The 20,186-nt window shown below is 39.7% G+C and overlaps 1 protein-coding gene across 6 annotated transcripts in view; it reads left to right on the forward strand.

Annotated features, from left to right (window-relative positions):
* The window catches only part of LOC145489162 (uncharacterized), a 35,933-nt gene extending 16,943 nt beyond the window's left edge, over positions 1 to 18,990 (forward strand). Inside the window, exons 1-10 of one of the 6 annotated variants that reach the window (XM_081468090.1) lie at positions 1,767 to 5,505; positions 7,381 to 7,553; positions 7,929 to 10,000; positions 10,217 to 12,251; positions 12,436 to 12,549; positions 12,941 to 13,054; positions 13,494 to 13,871; positions 15,853 to 15,941; positions 16,541 to 16,702; positions 17,439 to 18,990. In XM_081468090.1, the coding sequence (XP_081324216.1) occupies positions 7,478 to 7,553; positions 7,929 to 10,000; positions 10,217 to 12,251; positions 12,436 to 12,549; positions 12,941 to 13,054; positions 13,494 to 13,871; positions 15,853 to 15,941; positions 16,541 to 16,702; positions 17,439 to 17,528 (5,130 nt within the window). In that variant the 5' untranslated portion in view covers positions 1,767 to 5,505; positions 7,381 to 7,477 and the 3' untranslated portion in view covers positions 17,529 to 18,990. Of the gene's footprint in view, positions 1 to 1,766; positions 5,506 to 6,876; positions 7,554 to 7,928; positions 12,252 to 12,435; positions 12,550 to 12,940; positions 13,055 to 13,493; positions 13,872 to 15,852; positions 15,942 to 16,540; positions 16,703 to 17,438 lie in introns of those variants that run through there. The other 5 variants (XM_081468085.1, XM_081468086.1, XM_081468089.1 and 2 more) reach the window with 5 other exon arrangements.
* Positions 18,991 to 20,186: the final 1,196 nt, after the last annotated feature.

The following is a 20,186-nucleotide window of genomic DNA, read 5'->3' on the forward strand; positions in this document are numbered from 1 at the left end:
AATAAAGCAGTAAATGGTGTCACGATGTCACCGAAACGTTGCTCTGTCTTATCGCTAATTTTATTGTTATTAATTTATGAATCACTAAATACCTAGAAATAAAGTAATAAATCAAAGTCGCCGAAAGTACCAGATGCCGGAGAACTCATGGATGTTCGCAATATTATGGTTTGTTTTTGAAAATTTTAAATGGGAGGTGTTTCAAATTTTCATTCAAATTATTACACACTTTTACAGCTGCAAACCGAGCGTTAAATTTACCATAGTTTCTGTTGATATAATAAGTTGATTTGGAAGCAAGCCTAGTATTGTACTGATGGATCGATTACACTGTTTGACAGAAATTATCAAAGGAAGATGGCCGGCGGTTATTATGATATTGGTACATAAGAAGTGTATTGCGAAGGGTAACAAGGTCACTTAATGTTGGAATCTCTAGTTCTTTGAAGAGGAGCTCGGAGTGTTCATCTGGTTTATAATGCGTATGGCTCTCTTCTGTAAAATTATTAAAGGTCTAGGCCCCAAACTGATAAGGCATAGATAAAAAATGGATAAATAAGGAAATAATATAATTGCTGCAAAGTATACATTGATGCAAGAGACCGCAAACGAAAATGCTGCTGGTATACGTAGGATCTGTAAGAGATCTGATCAGCCAAAAATAGAAACATAACAATGAAGCATCGCTGATTAAACGTAGAAAGCTTAACGCGACAACTACATTGCTACATGATAGAGTAAAAAAAAAAAAAAAATGCAAACTGAAAGCCAAGAATTGCAACCGTAGACAGCTGTTTCAGCCTGGTTGGGTCTCGTCAGCACGGTGTAGCTGCAGCTAGAAGTAAAGCAACCGACTTGCTGATAGATCGTCTACTAAATGCACATGGTAATGATCTCAGATGAAACTCAAATCCAAATGTTTGCGGATTGGCCGATGTCACATGCACAGCGCGTGACAACGGACACTAAGCAAAATCCAGAATATATAATATAGCATGTAATTTTAGACAGTACTCCAAAACCTCTTGAATCTTTTTACTCAATTCGTGTAGATGTGCTTTCTAGTTCAGATTAGTATCAAAAAATAAGTCCCAAATATTTGATTTGAGTATCAGTTTGGTTTTAGATCAAGACATTCATCTACCCAATCTCTTCTTCTTTTGACTAATAAAGTTCAAAGATCGATATTATACGGTCATGGAAGAAAGCGTTTCCCACGGTCTTAATCTTTCGCTCTAAGCACGTCCGACTACTTAACCAGAAATCTGTTCGCATAAAATGCGAGTAGAGAAGGTAAGATGGTTCATTTGGAATCTCGTCCGTGAGGAAATTTGTATAGTGGTAGAGACGAACAGCAAACAACAAGCACTTTTGTCCGAATAGAGTCCACTTGTGTGATTAAGTTTGGTCTCTTTTCTTCGATTAGCAGCCACTCATAGATCAGGCAGTACACTCTATTCGAGCAAAAAAGTTTAATTAGCTGACATTGTTCTTGACAATTTTCTTGACATTTTGCTTGACTCCTTAACACCTAAGCTAGTATATATCTGAACTGAATGACATTTGAAATCTGTATTTCATGATGGCGACAGGATGACGTCGAAACGTCATCATGTTATAGCGTCAATATTTCTTTTAAACTGTATCTTCTTCTTCTTCTTCTTCTTCTTCTTTTTCTTCTTCAATTATTATGCCTCATGGGATGTAAATATTACTTGACTAGATTTTACACTTATGAACAAACTGTTTGTGTTTTGCTCACGGTTTTGTCCTGATTAATTCCAGTGTCTTTAAGTCGCATTTCAGCCCGTTCATGACGAGGTTTAACTCGCCCTTAAAAGGTGCATACCATTCACTGAAATCATTGGTTTCGGTTAACTGAGTGTTTGGCAGGCCAACAGACAACAAATGAAACACATTAAATGAGCAAACTAGTTTTTGCTGTTAATAAACATTTCGACTAATTATTCTAGAAATAAAATTCCCTAAAATTCCACTCTTTTGCCGTCGCCTGTAGTTTAGCTGTTAAGAGTGTGGATTCCATGTAAACTTTTACGTATTGTTTTCTTGTATCAGCATGTTACACAGGTATTCTACTGAAAGTTATTGACCAACGATGAGATTCACATACGAAGTATTGACCTACTTCCCCTCAGGATCCACTAAATGAACAAAAGAATAAACGAATTTAATATCGCTATAATATTATTTTGATTAAACAATAATTTCTTTAGGTCATAGAGATTTTTTAACAACTTTTCAAAGATAGATGAAATAATCTGGACCGTCCGTTTAACCAATTTTATTATCCAACTGCAGCGTACACCGTCCAAATATCGCGCAAAACGAGTACAAATATACAGCGATATTATACAGTTATTTGTACAGTAGAAATTAAACCTGTGAAGGTGAATTAATCAACATGACACGAACGTGGGACAAAGAAAAATTCTGAGTCCCCGACAGGAATCGAACCCATGACCTCCCGAACACCGGGCGGGCGCTCTATCCACTGAGCTAGGAGTTCTCGTAGCTCAGTGGATAGAGCGCCCGCCCGGTGTTCGGGAGGTCATGGGTTCGATTCCTGTCGGGGACTCAGAATTTTCCTTTGTCCCACGCTCATGTCATGTTGATTAATTCACCTTCACATTTAATTACCGAGCTTAAAATTCACCATCTTTATTAACTTATCAGAAATTAAAGCTGTTTGCCGGACAGGTAGACACGCGCATGCAAAACTGTCACACTCTCCCTCTTTCACTGATAAATTTATTGACTACAGCTGTTGGATAATAAATCACTTATTAGATGTTTTGGCGTGTAGTATCACTGTATATATTTACTCGTTGTTTGTATTTTGACTCGCCCTACACGCTCGTAAAAATACGGCACAACTCGAAAAAATATACAACGATACTACACACCAAAACATCTAATAGATGGTTTTCACGTGACGTCATCAAATTCCAAAATCCAAAACAAAAGAGCCACGAAAGTTTTTATCCTCATCAGGCATAAGGGAATCTAAATCTATATCTGTTTACAACCTCTCAGCTCAAAAGCGTTCTTGGTTTGGAAACCAGCGTAGTTTAAAGTTATGGCGGTGCGTGACATACCACTCCAATCGCATTTGTGGAAAAATATACACTTATGTAACGATGTTTAGCCTTTTAAGGATTCAAAGTGTTAGGAAAAGTGCTTGTGTAAATGTTTGTTGGTTCAGTTCATACAATCAGTCGCCTAGATGGCCAAAGTAAGTTCCAGATGTTCGGCCGCCATGTTGGTGGAGCACAGAGCTCCACCAACATGGCGGCTCCATACTGGGCTCTGTAAATTTGCGCAAAACATTTCGACGAATATCTGAAGTTTGGGAAAACGCAGAGGCCTCAAACTTGGAGAAGTGTCTTCTTTATCTATTTCCTATAACACTACAATTTCTTGACTTTATCCCCTGAATAGTTCTTGATTAATTTTTTTGTTTCGTGACAGTGAAAACCATCTATAAGATATATATTTATATTGCGCAATTCATCGGACCCCCTCACGGTGAAAAGGTAAATCGAAATTCCGGCACTGATTTCAAAGCTATTGACATTATACAATAGCTTTGAAATCAGTGCCGGAATTTCGATTTACCTTTTCACCGTGAGGGGTCCGATCAATTGTCCCTACAACGCTTGCAGGACTTACAGTATATGCGAGGTACTGAATCAACACTGGATTTTTACTGATACGGGCTGGAATAAATATCTTTGTTTGCTTAAAACGGGTAGTTATTTTTCGGCTTCGATACATAAAATGAAACGTGATATCATTGACTCTCGCTCACAGCATCAAGGACTGCATGGCCGCTCGCGCCAGGTTTGTTCGTTTTTATTCCAGAACAGCGCATTTTAAAGATGACATTTCTCTGGTCGTAAACATCTGAGGCAGGTTCTATAGTCAGTATTGCATTCTTAGATTATTATAAAATTATCCTATACTCTCAGAAAAAGCGTTTGCGTCAGGCGAATTCCGAGAAACGGTATGAGCAATCGGTTTTCATCCTTCTACGCATGGGTTCCGATGTCATACAAATGACCTCTTGCCAGAGTGAAAGCATTCCGCGGCGTCCGTTTAAAAAAAAAAAAATGAATGATTGTCATTAGACGAATGTATAATTTTCCGGGGTAATGCCACTCGTAGACAACTGGGAAACCGTACCTCAGCACCACCCATTGTATCAGCGTACGCAGCTTTGTTCAGCGTCCATCTAAAGGTACTCACTATATCTACTTGCTGTAAATAAAATGTACGAAGTAAACTACTTTTCAGAAAAGCCTCGAAGGTAAACAAAAGTCAAAGATCAACTCGCAGCAATTTGTTTTGTTTGGTAACGTGATGGAATTTGCTAGGCCTTAGTTTTAAACACGTAAATGCTCATAACCTAAATGTTTTGCCAATGAGTTGTCAGCTTTTAAATTGTTTCCCGGAAAATAATTTGTTTTCCTTGTTGCATGTGAATTCACAAAATTTCAGCGTTTGTTAGTTGGACATTCTATGCTTGTCGCTTACTTGGGGAACACTTTTTGAGGTAAGCCGTAATATATTTTCCTCCAAGTTTTAATGTTACAGAGCGATATAGATCGTCGACTTGAGGTTACCGTATACCTTTAGGGGTGTCTCGCGTCCAAACAATTTAGCTCGCTGTAGATACCCAAACCCCTATCTAAAAATTAACAGCTATAGAGCTGGCTATCAAACTAGATCAAGAATTTTGAAATAATATCAGTTGTCGAATTTTTTAAAGCGTCTAAACGCGACTGTCCGAATCATAAGTCAACAGGAGTTGTTTGTTTGCCAGAATATTTGGAAAATAACTTCATGAAGTTAAACATACAACAGAAAATTGTCCGCGAATTTTTTTATTGGAAAGATTTTTTTTCTCCGAGGGCGATTTTTGTTCGATCGCTCCACATTTTTTTAATGAAGGCAAAACCTACATTTTGACACCGGATATAACTGATATGTGCATATATTTTCATCGCTCCGAGTTAAGAACGTGACCTTTTTTTTTTTCCTGCTACTCTACGTATTGACCACGTATTGGCCTACGTATTGGTCACTACGTATTGGAGACTTCAACTGTGACTTGTAGCTCAAATAAGCGATATTATCTGGCTGAATCCGGCCTCTTAATTTTCTTCGGCTTCTTCTAATTAATGCAGTAGATCTCGCCTATTTAAGACGTTATTCGCTTTCTTTCTTTTGGCTTTTTCTCTTGATGTAATATATTGAAATACTAGTCAGTGAAAATGGAGGATAAACAAGTTTATATCATATTCAGTGAGTTTTGCACGAGTTTCAATTTTTCGCACACATTACGTACACACTAAAGCGATTTAGAAATATATGCTTCTGCGACTACAAAACATTGATTTTCTAGGAGATGTTCAACTTCGCTGCTTAGAAGACAATAGAAGGAAAAGGCTATTAAAAACCTGGCATCTACGCAAGGAAAACTTGGTATAATCAATCGGTCTTTATAATAAGAGAAATCGAGAGAATTGGTAAGTAACAGTTTGGTTGATCAAACTCTTTAAGTTGAGGGTTAGTGTGTATTTAGATGCGCTATTTATTAACTGTTATGAAGCTAATTATGCAAAATACCGCGTTAACAAAGCAACGTGTATTTTCGACCGACTAGCTAATTATCCGATACCATTTGTAGCCAAGGGAACAGTTGGGGTCACCATGGTAAGACAGATAAAAGCGATTAGACTCGAACAAACCAGGAGAATTTTCCGGGCCCTTCGTATTAGTGATTTAAACTCTTTTATGGTCAGGTCTGTGGTTGAGAAAAAATTTCTGACGCGTTAATGTCTTTCGAAAGTTGTGTAGAAACCCATTTTAGAATAAAATCACCGGTCGAACTGTTTTATCTTTGCATACGCGCGGCTCCACTTGAACCTGGACTTTTTGCGCTCGATCTAAAGGCTAAAATATCGATCATTCCGAAAAGCAAAATTAATTATCTTCGTTTGATATGAACGTCATGAACGACCTTCCAAAGTCATTAATTTCACAATTACAAATAGCATTCATAGTTCATTCTAGATAATTATTTGTTATGACTATTACTATGACTAGTTTTGCTTTAGGCACATCTAAACAGACGGTTGTCATGGCTTTGGAGATCTGAGCTAAACTTGCTTTTTTTATTTTATATCTTAAAGAAATAAACCCCTAGAAGTACTAAACCCGTGTCCTAATTGTTCATTTTTCTCGAAAAGTAATTATAGCTTTCATTCATCATTTAGATTAACCATTTATAAAGTATAATTACGATTTGCTTTGCGAGCGCGTGACGGTGGAGAGAGGCTGCCTGCATGTTTCCATTTATATTTAATATAATCATTAATAGCATCCCAGGCAATCTTCTTCCACGAAGGTGCCTTGCATTTCAATCTCTTAACACCAATTAAGAAATCAAAAACACGTACCTTGTTTCTATCGAGTTTTAGTATGAATCTACTATCTTGAATGCCGTTCTCTGATTGGCTACGCTACTCACTATCTATTCTATTGTAGATAGTGAGTAGCTCAACAGTGTGGGGCTGTTACCAAAATGACGACCGCTTCTTTGCGTTTTCGAAGTGTCTGTGAAGAGAATTTGGATAAAGCTTTGAACCAGTAGTAGATTTATACTAAAACAATTAAATTATTCGCTCTAGATTTCTATTCGTGATAGTTGACTCGGGCTGCGCCCTCGTAAACTATCACGCGATACAAATCTCGCACTAATGATCTTATTGTTAATTAGAAACACAATTTTCAACCAATCAGCGTGCGTATTTTATTTGAATCAAGCGATCTTTATTTATAGAAAGTAATACCTAATATTTACATAACTAAAACACTTGTGGCCGTCTTAAGGTGGCTTAAAACAGTTTCCAGCACTTAGATTTTGATGGGTCGTTATAACCACTCTTTATCACTCGATGCTACAATCATGGTATCAAAAAACTGCCCAATCATTGGTGAACACGTTATCATTTTTGCGACGCAGTAGGTTACCATAGCAACAGTATAACCTGCTAAAAGCAATCTTAATTACAGCTTTAGGGGCTTATAATTAATAAAGGGTGCGGTGAAATCAGTTTTATGTCATCAAATTTTAACAAGCAGGACAATATGCAACTTTTGACAAAGTTTACGTAGGGTTAAATTTTAAAAAGTTCTAAGTGGCTCTAAACCCTATGGTTCCAGCCGGTTATTATGCTGAAGTCAATGGTAAATCTCTTCTTGAGACTGTTACGAAAGCAAACAAGATTATGTGCGTATAAACTGTGAGTGATTCAGTACAACCTCTCTTCTTTTTCACTTTTTCTCTGTACACAGTCCTTCAAACAGCTTAAAAAGACCACTTTGGAAAAAAAAAAACACGATCCGACCATTCCTGTAGTAATTGTAAGAGAGCTCGAGTGTAAACTCATTAATGATGTTGCCGTCTTCCAAGCAACAAGCTATGGTATACTTCTTCGCGACATTCACTCTGCTTGTCATATCAAGAGGTAAGTCTGCAGCTTATGCAGCATATTACTGATAGCGTGTAGTGAACATTTACAATAAATACATGGAAAGTAACTGGATTATTTTCAAGTAAGTTACGAGCTATGCACAATAGTTAGTCATTGTCCCAGAGACGGGCTTCAAACGACGAGAAATGCATGCAATGGAACATAAAACTATTTTATTCGGAACTTGATGTTAATGCACCACAAAAATACCAGAAAAAGAGTACACTACTGATACATTGTATATGCACAACACGAGACCACTGATGAAGCTTCTGGGATATTTTATGACATTACGCTTTACAACCTAGATAGTGTAGAACACACAGAACGCGAACACATTTTAAAAACACCGTCATCTTCTCTTTGTAGAATCAATGGCAACATCTGTAGCTACGCCAATTATGCTGTCTCCACCGATAGCTGCTAGTTTAACAGCTACTCAGTCCCAATCTACATTTCCTAGTATACGAGCTACTCTGTCTTCATCGACATCCGCTAGTATACCAACTAATCAGTCTCCATCGAAATCTGCTAGTACACCAACTAATCAGTCCCCATCGACATCTACTAGTGTACACGCTACTCAGTCTCCATCGACATCTTCCAGTTTATCAGACACTCAGTTCCTATCACCATCTGCCAGTATACAAGCCACTCATTCTCCATCAACATCCGCTAGTCTACCAGCTACTCAGTCTCCAAAGACACCCACTAGTGTAGCACCTACTGAGTCAACATCAGGATCTCCTAGTGTACCAGCAACTCAGTCTCCATCGACGTCTTCCAGTGTACGAGATAATCAGTCCCTATCACCATCTGCTATTATACAAGCCACTCAGTCTTCGTCAGCATCACTTAGCGTACAAGCTACTCACTCTCCATCAAAATCCACTGGCGTAGAGGCCACTCAGTCTCCATTGACATCAGCTAGTGTTCAGGCTACTCAGTCACTATCACCATCTGCTACATTACTAGTTACTCAGTCTGCATCGACATCTGCCAGTATACCAGCTACTCAGTCTCAAAAAGCATCTGCTAGTGTACAAACGTCTCAGTCCCCATCGACATCTACCAGTGTACAAGCTACTCAGTCCTCTTCGACGACATCTGCTGGTATACCAGCTACTGAGTCACCATCATCATCTGCTAGTGTACATGCTACCCAGTCTCCATTGACATCCGCTAGTGTATCAGCAACTCCGTCTACATCCACATCAGCTAGTGTCCCAGCTATCCAGTCTCCATCGACATCTTCCAGTGTACCAGACACTCCGTCCCTATCACCATCTGCCAGTATACCAACTACTCAGTCTTCAATAGCATCACTTAGCACACAAGCTACTCATTCTCCATCAACATCCGCTAATGTACCATCTACTCAGTTTCCAACGACATCTTCTAGTGTACCAGCTACTGAGTCACTATCAGTATCTGCTAGTTTAAAAGCTACTCAGTCTCCATTGACAGCCGCTAATGTATCAGAAACTCAGTCTACATCGACATCAGCTAGTTTACCAGCTACTCAGTCACCATCGACATCGGAAAGTGTACCGGCTACTCAGTCTCCAACGACATCTGCTAATGTACTACCTACTGAGTCGCTTTCAGCATCTGCTAGAGTATCAGAAACTCAGTCTACATCGACATTCGCTAGTGTATCAGCAACTCAGTCTACACCGACATCAGATAGTGTACCAGCAACTCAGCCCCCATCCACATCGGAAAGTGTACCAGGTACTCCCTCTCCAACGATATCTGCTAATGTACTACCTACTGAGTCACTATCAGCATCTGCTAGAGTATCAGAAACTCAGTCTACATCGACATTCGCTAGTGTATCAGCAACTCAGTCTACACCGACATCAGATAGTGTACCAGCAACTCAGCCCCCATCCACATCGGAAAGTGTACCAGGTACTCCCTCTCCAACGATATCTGCTAATGTACTACCTACTGAGTCACTATCAGCATCTGCTAGAGTATCAGAAACTCAGTCTACATCGACATTCGCTAGTCTATCAGCAACTCAGTCTACACCGACATCAGATAGTGTACCAGCGACTCAGCCCCCATCAATATCTGACAGTGTACCAGGTACTCCCTCTCCAACGACATCTTCTAGTGTATTACCTACTGAGTCACTATCATCATCTTCTAGAGTATCAGAAACTCAGTCTACATCGACATCAGCTAGTTTACCAGCAACTCAGCCCCCATCAACATCTGACAGTGTAGCAGGTACTCCGTCTCCAACGACATCTGCTAGTATATCACCTAATGAGTCACTATCATCATCTGCTAGAGTGTCAGAAACTCAGTCTACATCGACATCAGCTAGTTTACCAGCAACTCAGCCCCCATCAATATCTGACAGTGTACCAGGTACTCCGTCTCCAACGACATCTGCTAGTATATCACCTACTGAGTCACTATCATCATCTTCTAGAGTATCAGAAACTCTGTCTACGTCGACATCAGCTAGTTTACCAGCTACTCAGTCACCATCGACACCGGAAAGTGTACCGGCTACTCAGTCTCCAACGACATCTGCTAATGTACTACCTACTGAGTCGCTATCAGCATCTGATAGAGTATCAGAAACTCAGTCTACATCGACATTCGCTAGTGTATCAGCAACTCAGTCTACATCGTCATCAGCTAGTGTACCAGCAACTCAGCCCCCATCAATATCTGACAGTGTAGCAGGTACTCCGTCTCCAACGACATCTGCTAGTGTATCACCTATTGAGTCACTATCATCATCTGCTAGAGTATCAGAAACTCAGTCTACATCGACATCAGCTAGTTTACCCGCTAGTCAGTCACCATCGACATCTGAAAGTGTGCTGGCTACTCAGTCTCCAACGACATCTGCTAATGTACTACCTACTGAGTCGCTATCAGCATCTGCTAGAGTATCAGAAACTCAGTCTACATCGACATCAGCTAGTTTACCAGTTACTCAGTCACCATCGATATCTGCTAGTGTACTACCTACTGAGTCATTATCAGCATCTGCTAGAGTGTCAGAAACTCAGTCTACATCGACATTCGCTAGTGTATCAGAAACTCAGTCTACATCGACATTCGCTAGTGTATCAGCAACTCAGTCTACATCGTCATCAGCTAGTGTGCCAGCAACTCAGCCCCCATCAACATCTCACAGTGTACCAGTTACTCCGTCTCCAACGACATCTGCTAGTGTATCACCTATTGAGTCACTATCATCATCTGCTAGAGTATCAGAAACTCAGTCTACATCGACGTCAGCTAGTTTACCAGCTACTCAGTCACCATCGACATCGGAAAGTGTACCGGCTACTCAGTCTCCAACGACATCTGCTAATGTACTGCCTACTGAGTCGCTATCAGCATCTGCTAAAGTATCAGAAACTCAGTCTACATCGACATTCGCTAGTGTATCAGCAACTCAGTCTATATCGACATCAGCTAGTGTACCAGCAACTCAGCCCTCATCCACAATTGACAGTGTACCAGGTACTCCGTCTCTAACGACATCTGCTAGTGTATCACCTACTGAATCACTATCATCATCTGTTAGAGTATCAGAAACTCAGTCTACATCGACATCAGCTAGTTTATCAGCTATTCAGTCACCATCGACATCGGAAAGTGTACCGGCTACTCAGTCTCCAACGACATCTGCTAATGTACTACCTACTGAGTCACTATCAGCATCTGCTAGAGTATCAGAAACTCAGTCTACATCGACATCAGCTAGTTTACCAGCTACTCAGTCCCCATCGACATCTGCAAGTGTACCACCTACTCGGTCTCCAACGACATTTGCTAATGTATCACCTACTGAGTCACTATCAGCATCTCCTGGAGTAGCAGCAACTCAGTCTTCTTTGACTTCCTCCAGTGTACTAGATACTCAGTTCCTGTCACCATCTGCTAGTGTACAAGCTACTCAGTCTCCATCGACGCCTGTTAGTGTATCAGTAACTCAGTCTACATCGACTTCATCTAGTGTACCAGCTATTCAGTCCCCATCGACATCTTCCAGTTTACCAGATACTCAGTCTGCAACGACATCTGTTAGTGTACCGCCTACTGAGTCATTATCAGTATCTGCTAGGGTATCAGTAACTCAGTCTACATCGACATCTTCTAGTGTATCATCAACTCAGTCTCCATCGATATCTTCCAGTGTAGCAGATACTCAGTCCCTATTACTATCTGCCAGTGTACAAGCTACTCCGTCTCCATCGACGCCTGCTAGTGTACCAGGCTCTCAGTCTTCCGCGACTTCTTCTAGTGTACCAGCTAGTGAGTCATCATCGACGTCTGCAAGTGTACCAGCTACTCAGTCTCCAACGACATCTGCTAGTGTACCACCTACTGAGTCACTCTTGGCATCTGCTAGAGTATCAGCAACTCAGTCTACATCGACATCAGCTAGTGTACCAGTAACTCAGTCTTCATCGATATCATCTGATGTAGCAGGTACTCAGTCACCATCACCCTCTCCTAGTGTTCCAGCTACTCCTTCTCTCTCGCCATCTGCTAGTGTACCAGCTACTCAGTTTTCATCGACAACAGCTAGTGTGCCAGGTACTCAGTCTCTATCGAGATCTGCTATTTCGACAAGAATTCGTCCGACGGCTTCAATGTCTGCACCATTGGCATCCTGCTCTCCTGGATTCACTGGGATTGATTGTTCTACTGGTAAGTTCTGTTTTAGACAATAGTTTAATGTCTTCGGCATGAGATAATTCAAATGTTATGAGAAAAATACACAAGACGCAATAATTTCTTTGTAGGTATTTTTTATCCCCAGGAACTGGTTTATCCTACTTAACTCTCTCTTCGATTGAGCTTTCTATTGTTCTTTACGACTTATTTTTGTTAGATATCAACGAATGTGACGGGGTTAACTGTTCTGGCAATGGTGCTTGTAAAGATCTTGTTAATGGATTTTTCTGTGATTGCGACGCTGGATTCGTCGGGGATTTTTGTGAAGCAGGTATGTTTTGTCCTTCTGATACTTACATTCAATCTAGTAACTGGCTGTTTTTTCCTTGTGCCTTCAGCAAGAACAGTATGTTATTGCGTTGTGTGTCGATTAGTTCTTGTCTAGTGTATTACTCATAGATTGGAGATTTCATAATCATCGAAAAGTATGTCAGGAAGAGCTAGGAAGAATTTCGGGGTATCTTAAGATTAATTGGGAACTGAGTGAATGTGATTTTAATTATCATGTAGGTAGGTATTATGGATGACATGGCATGACATGAAATGACATAACGTGGCATGACATGACTTGACATAATAGATGGGATTACATGAAATGGCATGAAATGGGATGACGTGAAATGAGATGACATGACATATTGTATTTCTGGTGGTTCTTTCAGAAATCGATCAATGTAGCCCCAACCCGTGTAAAAATGGTGGCACATGCGAAAAACAAGGAAGCACGTTCAAATGCGAATGTACCGCAGAGTTTCAAGGAAGTGACTGTGCAGTAGGTAAGAACTGTTTAAACTTCATTTTACTAGTGGTTTAATCAATGGGAGTGTTCAGTGTGACCCTTTTGACAGCGAAAAAGCTGTGGGACGATTGCTCACAACCGCTATATTGTTGAAGTATGATGTACCTTATCTTTTCATGGCATTGAAACTATACATAAGACTCTTCGGTGCGACCATTCAAACAAGAGCTAATGAGGAATACTCTCATGTGATTCTATTTCTTTCAGTTTGACTATTTTGCTAAACGAACTCTGTCTATTTTCCACTTCAAATCTCTCAGGAAGTCAAGTTTTGCAACATAGAACTCTTCAAGATCCAGACACAAACAGCATGTCAGGCACAGTTGCAGTGTTCACATTAGAGCCCGTCATGGCAAGCTTCACCCCCGTCTTCTTTATCAGTAACAAAGTTAATTTGTTCTTTATTTTACTTTCAGCGAAACCACCTCGTCAATTTTCCTGCCAAATAAGACTGGACAATGAATTTAATCCTTCCTACAATGAAATCTCGTCACCGGAATCTCTTGCCCTCATTTCAGAGCTAAACAGAGTCTTTGTACCGTTCTTCCAGAAGAGATTTCAAAACTTTCTTGAAATCATTTTCAAACGATTTTTCCAAGGAAGTATTGGAATGGATTTTGATATTTTATTTCGACCAACGTCGAATGTCTCAAACACAAGTATCGTTGAAGCCTTTGTAGAGGGCAATAGAACGAAAGAGCTGGCATCTTTAACCATACTAGGAGGCATTACTGTAACAGAACAACTTCCCGCTACACAGTCTACAGTTCAAAGCCCATCTGCAGTACCAGCAGGTATTTCGCCTTCGTTTGTTGTCGCTATTTCTGTTTATTGTTTTAAAGCGTTTCTAGGGAGACAAGCCTGCATATTATCATGTTTCTCTTAGCCTTTACCATACGTAATAAGTCTTGATAGTCTATTGTCTTGTTGTTCTGTTCGGACCTAAAGGTAAACACCTTCTAAAAACAAACGGGATATTCTAAAATGCCGATTTTTTGGTAATAATCAGCCACTTTAATGAAATTTTTACCAAGGGCGGTCAAAAGCGAATTAAGGGTTGTAAGATATTTAATAAAGAAGTTATATTTTACCAAAAAGTCACTTCATGAGGTACATGGAAATTTCCATGTACCTTGAAAGCAAAGAAATGGCAAGGTACAAGGAAATTTCCATGTACCTTGCAATGAAACATATGGCAAGGTACACGGAAATTTCCATGTACATTGCCATATGTAACATATGGCAAGGTACAAGGAAATTTCCATGTACCTTGCAATGGAACATATGGCAAGGTACACGGAAATTTCCATGTACCTTTTCAATGGTATTGCGAAAAGTACATGGAAATTTCCATGTGTCAGTGTATCCGTGCTGCCCAAAGAAACATGGAAATTTCCGTACACCTGCATTGTTGTATAAAAGTACATGGAAGAGATTTAATGAGCACATATTACTGTGAAGTACCCTTTTTAATATATTGCCTAATTTACGACAGTGTATACAGCTGACTGGCAAGCTTATCCAAAATTTGAACAGTTAATCTTGCCACAAAAAAGCTACGGTATTCATTTACATGCAGCGTAAAAAAGTTCTAGAAATAAAAATTGCTGATTGCATTTAACTCAGTCATTGGAGACTTCTTCGCCATCTGCCGAAGGTTTCCGTTTCGTCTCGTATTGATAGACTTGATGTTCCGAAGAAATTTTTGTAGTATTTTCTCGTCCCAGTCCTGAAAAACATCAAAAGAAACATCCGCGTAAGCATAACTAGCTATCTCTTTCTGAGTTTGAAGAATTAGTCCTCTTCTATCTTACCATTATTAAGCGTTTTTCTCCTTCAAAAATCTTTGTTTTAGGATTTCTAATAAATTGGATAAAGGCGTTCCTTGGTGAAATAATCAAACAGCAATGAGCTTCCGAGGACCTGTATGCATCCTTCGCCGGCGAAAAAGTGAAACATTAAAAATTAAGCAAGAGAATAATAGGCCATTTCCGAAACGCGTTTTACCTCTTAGCGGGAGGCTAGGCGCAGTGGCCTTATGGTTAATGCGCTCAGCTCCGGATCGAGGGGTCTGGGTTCAAGCCCTGGCGGAGACATTGTGTTTGTCAAAACGAGTCTTCGTGTTAAACCATTCATATGAAAATGTGTTTTCCCTACAGGTTTATTTTCAGGCAAATCAAACTTATTTTTATATGAAAGGTTTTAAACGAGGACTCATTTTGAAACAGAGGCGCAAGGTGACTCGGAAATTAATTAATATTTCAATATTCTGAAGTATGTAGCCTGAATTCTCCGGAGCTCGTCAAATGCGGGGACGACGATGGAAGAACGGCAGCAATGCCATAATTCAGTGGAACCCCGCTTTACGGACACCCGCTGATAACGGGCAGTTATCGTTGTCTCGATAACTAAAAAGATCATGTATTTTCTCTTGGATTAGCCAGCTTAATGCGGACACTTCCGCATGTCGCTTTAGTGTCCGTTTTAAGGGGTTCCACTGTATATTTTTACGCAGTGGCTTATCGTGGTCTAAAGCGAACATCCACCTGGATCACTCGGCTCCCTTGATTTGCTAACACACTCGCCTAAGGTTTCTCCTGCGTGTATTTAAAATATTGTTACTTGTATTATATCTTTATTCACACTCATTAACACAATCTTTTTTCACACTCACCAACAGCTGCTTAGTTAGGAATTACGTATCAAAATTTCAGTGATTCGGTGGCAGTACGCGATAGAGTGGAGCTCAATCAATATGTACTTTTCTGTCTACAGAGTCAGACAAACTCGAGACATGGATCATCGTTTTGATTGTGACTGGAATAGTAATCCTTGCGCTACTTGTGATCATCGCTGTTTTGACAGTAAGTATAATACATTAGTAGTTTCTTTTAGTTGTCATGTGGTTAGATCAAATATGGAAAAAACGAAGGACATCGACATGGTGCGTGTGGCCAGGATAACGTGAACTAAAAAAATAAGTTGAGCGAAAAACGGTTTCACCACGCATCATTTGTCGATTTGGCATGTGGTTATCACAAACAGTTTTTCTGTCATCACCATCATCATCATCGTCATCGTCATCATCATTATCATCGTCATCATCATCATCGTCGTCATCGTCGTCATCATCATTGTCATCATCGTCATCATCATCATCACCGTCATCATCACCGTCATCATCATCGTCATCGTCATCGTCGTCATCATTATAAATCATAAATCATAAATGAAAAGGCCTACATCAAAAAATGGACTGAACAGAATTAAAAAATGCAAATAATCAAATAAAATTACTTTAAATCTTTAGGAACTAAAGACCTAAACTGGACTAAAGTAACTATCAAGGGATAAAGATAGGTTAAGGGAAAGGACACGGCTTGCACTGTAGAAAGTTAACAAGTCATGAAAAAAATACATCATGAGTTGTTCATAAATTCATGTGTGTTTATATTTTTCATAGGTAGCGTACAGACGTGAAGCCGATAGAGGCAAACAGGACATGTTACCTACTGATAGCTTCTCGGAATTAAGGAGATTGGAGCACGACACCATGCCAGCTCACGCTGGACATGTTAACGGTCACGCGGCCCTCAACGGAAATGGAACACCGATAACCACAAATGTAAGCCAGTCCTGTTGATTTTAAAATTTATAAAGCATAACACTGTACTTTGTGCGCACCGACTGGACCAAAACGCTTGGAAAAAACTTTATAAACGTATCAAAGACAAAAACCCTGCTTTTTCATTTGTCTCGATACGTTTACCATTCAGCAAAGAATAACGAGAGAGAGCGGCTAAAACAGGATTTTCCAGAGGGTCTCTGTCCGTCCCCTAAGAGTGGAGGGAAACTGGACTGGACACCAGATTAATCCTGTATTCATTCAGGAGCCGAGTAGAGAAGGAAAGCAACTCAATCCCAGCGTCGCTCTTCTCCCTGGGAACGAGGTTGATAAGGAGATTGAATTTAACATCTTTATAGAATACTCCAGGGAAATACGAGTGTAACCGAGAAAGATATTCACTTGCTTTAATTAAAAGATTTAGATTACTCGATTAATCTTTGGATTCGCTTGTTTCTTTATATTTCCAATTTTTTAAAATTGGAAATACAAAGACTTAATTAAAATTATTATATCAAATGTGCGAGATCGCGTAATCATGAAATAAGCACAAAAATCAGTAAACAAACAGTTTCTGTATTTTTGTTGCAAAGCTAAATCATGATTTGAAATCAAAGCTCCTTTCTATTGACCCTTTTACATTGAAAACAACAACAACAACAACTGAGAGCAGAAACAAAAACAAAACAAAAACCAATAACTCCGGGCTTAACGCTGTTCATTTTGTTCCTCACAGGCTTTGCCGTGGTACAAGAATGAAACATACGGACATGTTCTCAACGAGGCTTACTTGGATGACGGCGTATCGTATGACAGCGCATTGTAATTAATTATTATTGCATATATTACCGTTGAATTGCAAGGACACCGCAAAGCAATGCAACGCAATTCTACTGGACGTTTCATCCAGTAACGTCCGCTTTAGCTGTTTGTGTACTCTTTTACATGAATGCTTTGTAAAAAGTATTAAAGCCAACTATTTATTCAACTGTTGGAATATTGTTATGTTCCTCATAAATCAATCACAGGGATACTGGGATAATTGCGGTCTTCTAAGAACCTTTGAGCCAACTTTAAGCTCATTTGATATCGACATGATCTTTGTTCCCGATGAAATATATTTCTACTATTCCCACTGCATTATTAATTAACTAGCACATTGCAAATTAAAACATGCTGTTATTTCTTACCATTCCCCCGTTATCGCCAGTGCTGGTAGCGTCGGTAATGCTTTGCGCCGTTTGGAGTTGAAATTTGGTCGCTCCGCTTGAATCGAAGTCTTTTCGTTCTGAGCCGGGTTGTTCAAAGCCCGATTAAACTAACCCAGGATAAGCGAGAATTTTTGATTCCAGTTTTGTAACTTTGTGGTAAGATTTTCTGTTTATATTGTTTGGCCTTTTGCTTTGAGTTTCAATAATCTTAAACTACACAAAACAAAAACAGTGAAAAACATTTTTACACAAGAATAATTTATACTTCGGTTGACTTTTAACCCTAGGTTAGCGTCAACCGGCTTTCGAACAACCCGGTCCAGTGGTCCACAAACACAGTCATATTTTGCGACCCACCCGCCACCCATGATGGCGGTTGACGAAGCTCTTATATAGATACCTGCTCATATCCTGGTTGCATGCCTATTGCCTCAACAGTCAGGGACTCCTCCCAGAACTTAATCTTGTGCGATAAGGTAATGAGTATGTGGTGAGGATATGGTACAAAGCGAGTTACTTTGATGTTCACGAGCAGCAGGTCACGTGACCACGTACGAACTCGGAGAATAGCCCTTTTCACGGTTAACTTTGCTCATTTGCATTACAATAAAATCTAGCATGTATGTGAGGCAATTTCGGCCTCGCATCCACGTTGGATTACACTGTAATGCAAATGAGAAAAATTAACCGTGAAAAGGGCTATTAGTGCCATAAGAATTGGATGGCCACGCGAAAACAAGATAGAACTGGTTATGAGATATCAGCCGTGCTTTTCCTTAAATTCTCAAAAGATAACCAGATAACTAGACAAGAAAAAACTATGGGTGTTCCAATATCCAGTCAGCTAAATTTTGGAGTACTCCAGGGATTCTTAAAGCAAAAGAAAAGCGCTGAAGTTTTCGGGAAAAGAGCGGCTTGGCAACTCTGAAAACCAGCTGTTGGTTTTCAGCGAAGTAGTGGACACAACTGCACATGAGCAGAATATTATTTGCAACAAAATCGCTTGAAGACGCTAATGCACATAAGCAGGCCGTTATTTGCCGGCAGTCATTTGCAGATCACGTGGTTGACTCTCTGCCAATGAAAATATATGGAAAGAGAAATGCATCGAAATGATAAATCCCAATAGTAAGGACCCATCCGAAAACATCCTCTTTGCCCAAAATCTGTGGCTAAGAAAACATCCGAATATCGATTTTATGCCCGTTACGTATTAATCTAAAAGGTACCATATATATATTTAGAAGAATTCTACTAGTATACTAATGCAAATGCTGCAATCCGATTGGCTGAGCTATTCGTATACTATCAGCCATTAGAATGCAGTAGCTGTCGGTCGTCCACGAAATGCGACGTTTGTATCGTTTTCCCGAAGTTTTGGAAGAAAGTTTGGATGTAAATGAATAATTAAATTCCTGAGAAGACTAAAAGAAGGGGGTAAACGGATTCTTGACTTTAAAAACTTGAAATTATTGAGAAACCGGTGCGCGGGCGTAAACAACTGCAAATTTACCAAGGACGATTCAATACGTGCGATTTTGTTAAAGCGTAAAGTTCAATAATGCCTCGAAAAATATTTGGAAACCATTATTTGCGATAATTTAAGTTAGAATTCTACTAAAACAGATTATTCTACTAAATTAGATTATTCGCTCTTGATTTCTCTGAGGCGATAGTTGATTCGGCCTACGGCCTCATCAACTATCACCTCATAGAAATCTCGAGCTCATAATCTAATTGTTAAATTGATTATAATGGCTCTTTAAATTGATGGGTCCCCGCGATACTTTCTCGGTAAACGCGTCAAATGCGTTCCACTGAAGAAAAAACTGTTTATTTTGTGTGATGAATTAAAAACGCAATTTGCCGAAACCAGATAATTCGTGAGCGGTCTGCTGATTATAACGGTCCGTATAGTAAAATTCGGACCGCTCAGAAAACCAATAAGAATTCTCCTTTTCACCACGGCCCGGTTCAGCCATATAATAACAGTTTCATGAGAATTACAAGCCTCCTGTTGACCTGAAGCGCTACAATATTGTTTATACGAATTAGCTCACTAGAAATACTTCTTGACTCATTACAGATCATTGCATTCCTGGCATTATACACTTCCCGGCCCTTTATCGGTTTGCCGTTCTTTCGCACCTGTCGCGTGATTTCAAAGTTTTGTGCCTTGATAGTTCTTCGATCGAAAAGGCTTCACCACGTTTGTTTTAAGGTTTTTCCAAAGCCAGCATCAACATACACTTCCTATATATTGTATGTCCACC

The sequence above is a fragment of the Orbicella franksi genome, chromosome 6 (genome assembly GCF_964199315.1).
Source record: "Orbicella franksi chromosome 6, jaOrbFran1.1, whole genome shotgun sequence".
Classification (NCBI taxonomy): Eukaryota; Metazoa; Cnidaria; class Anthozoa; order Scleractinia; family Merulinidae; genus Orbicella; species Orbicella franksi.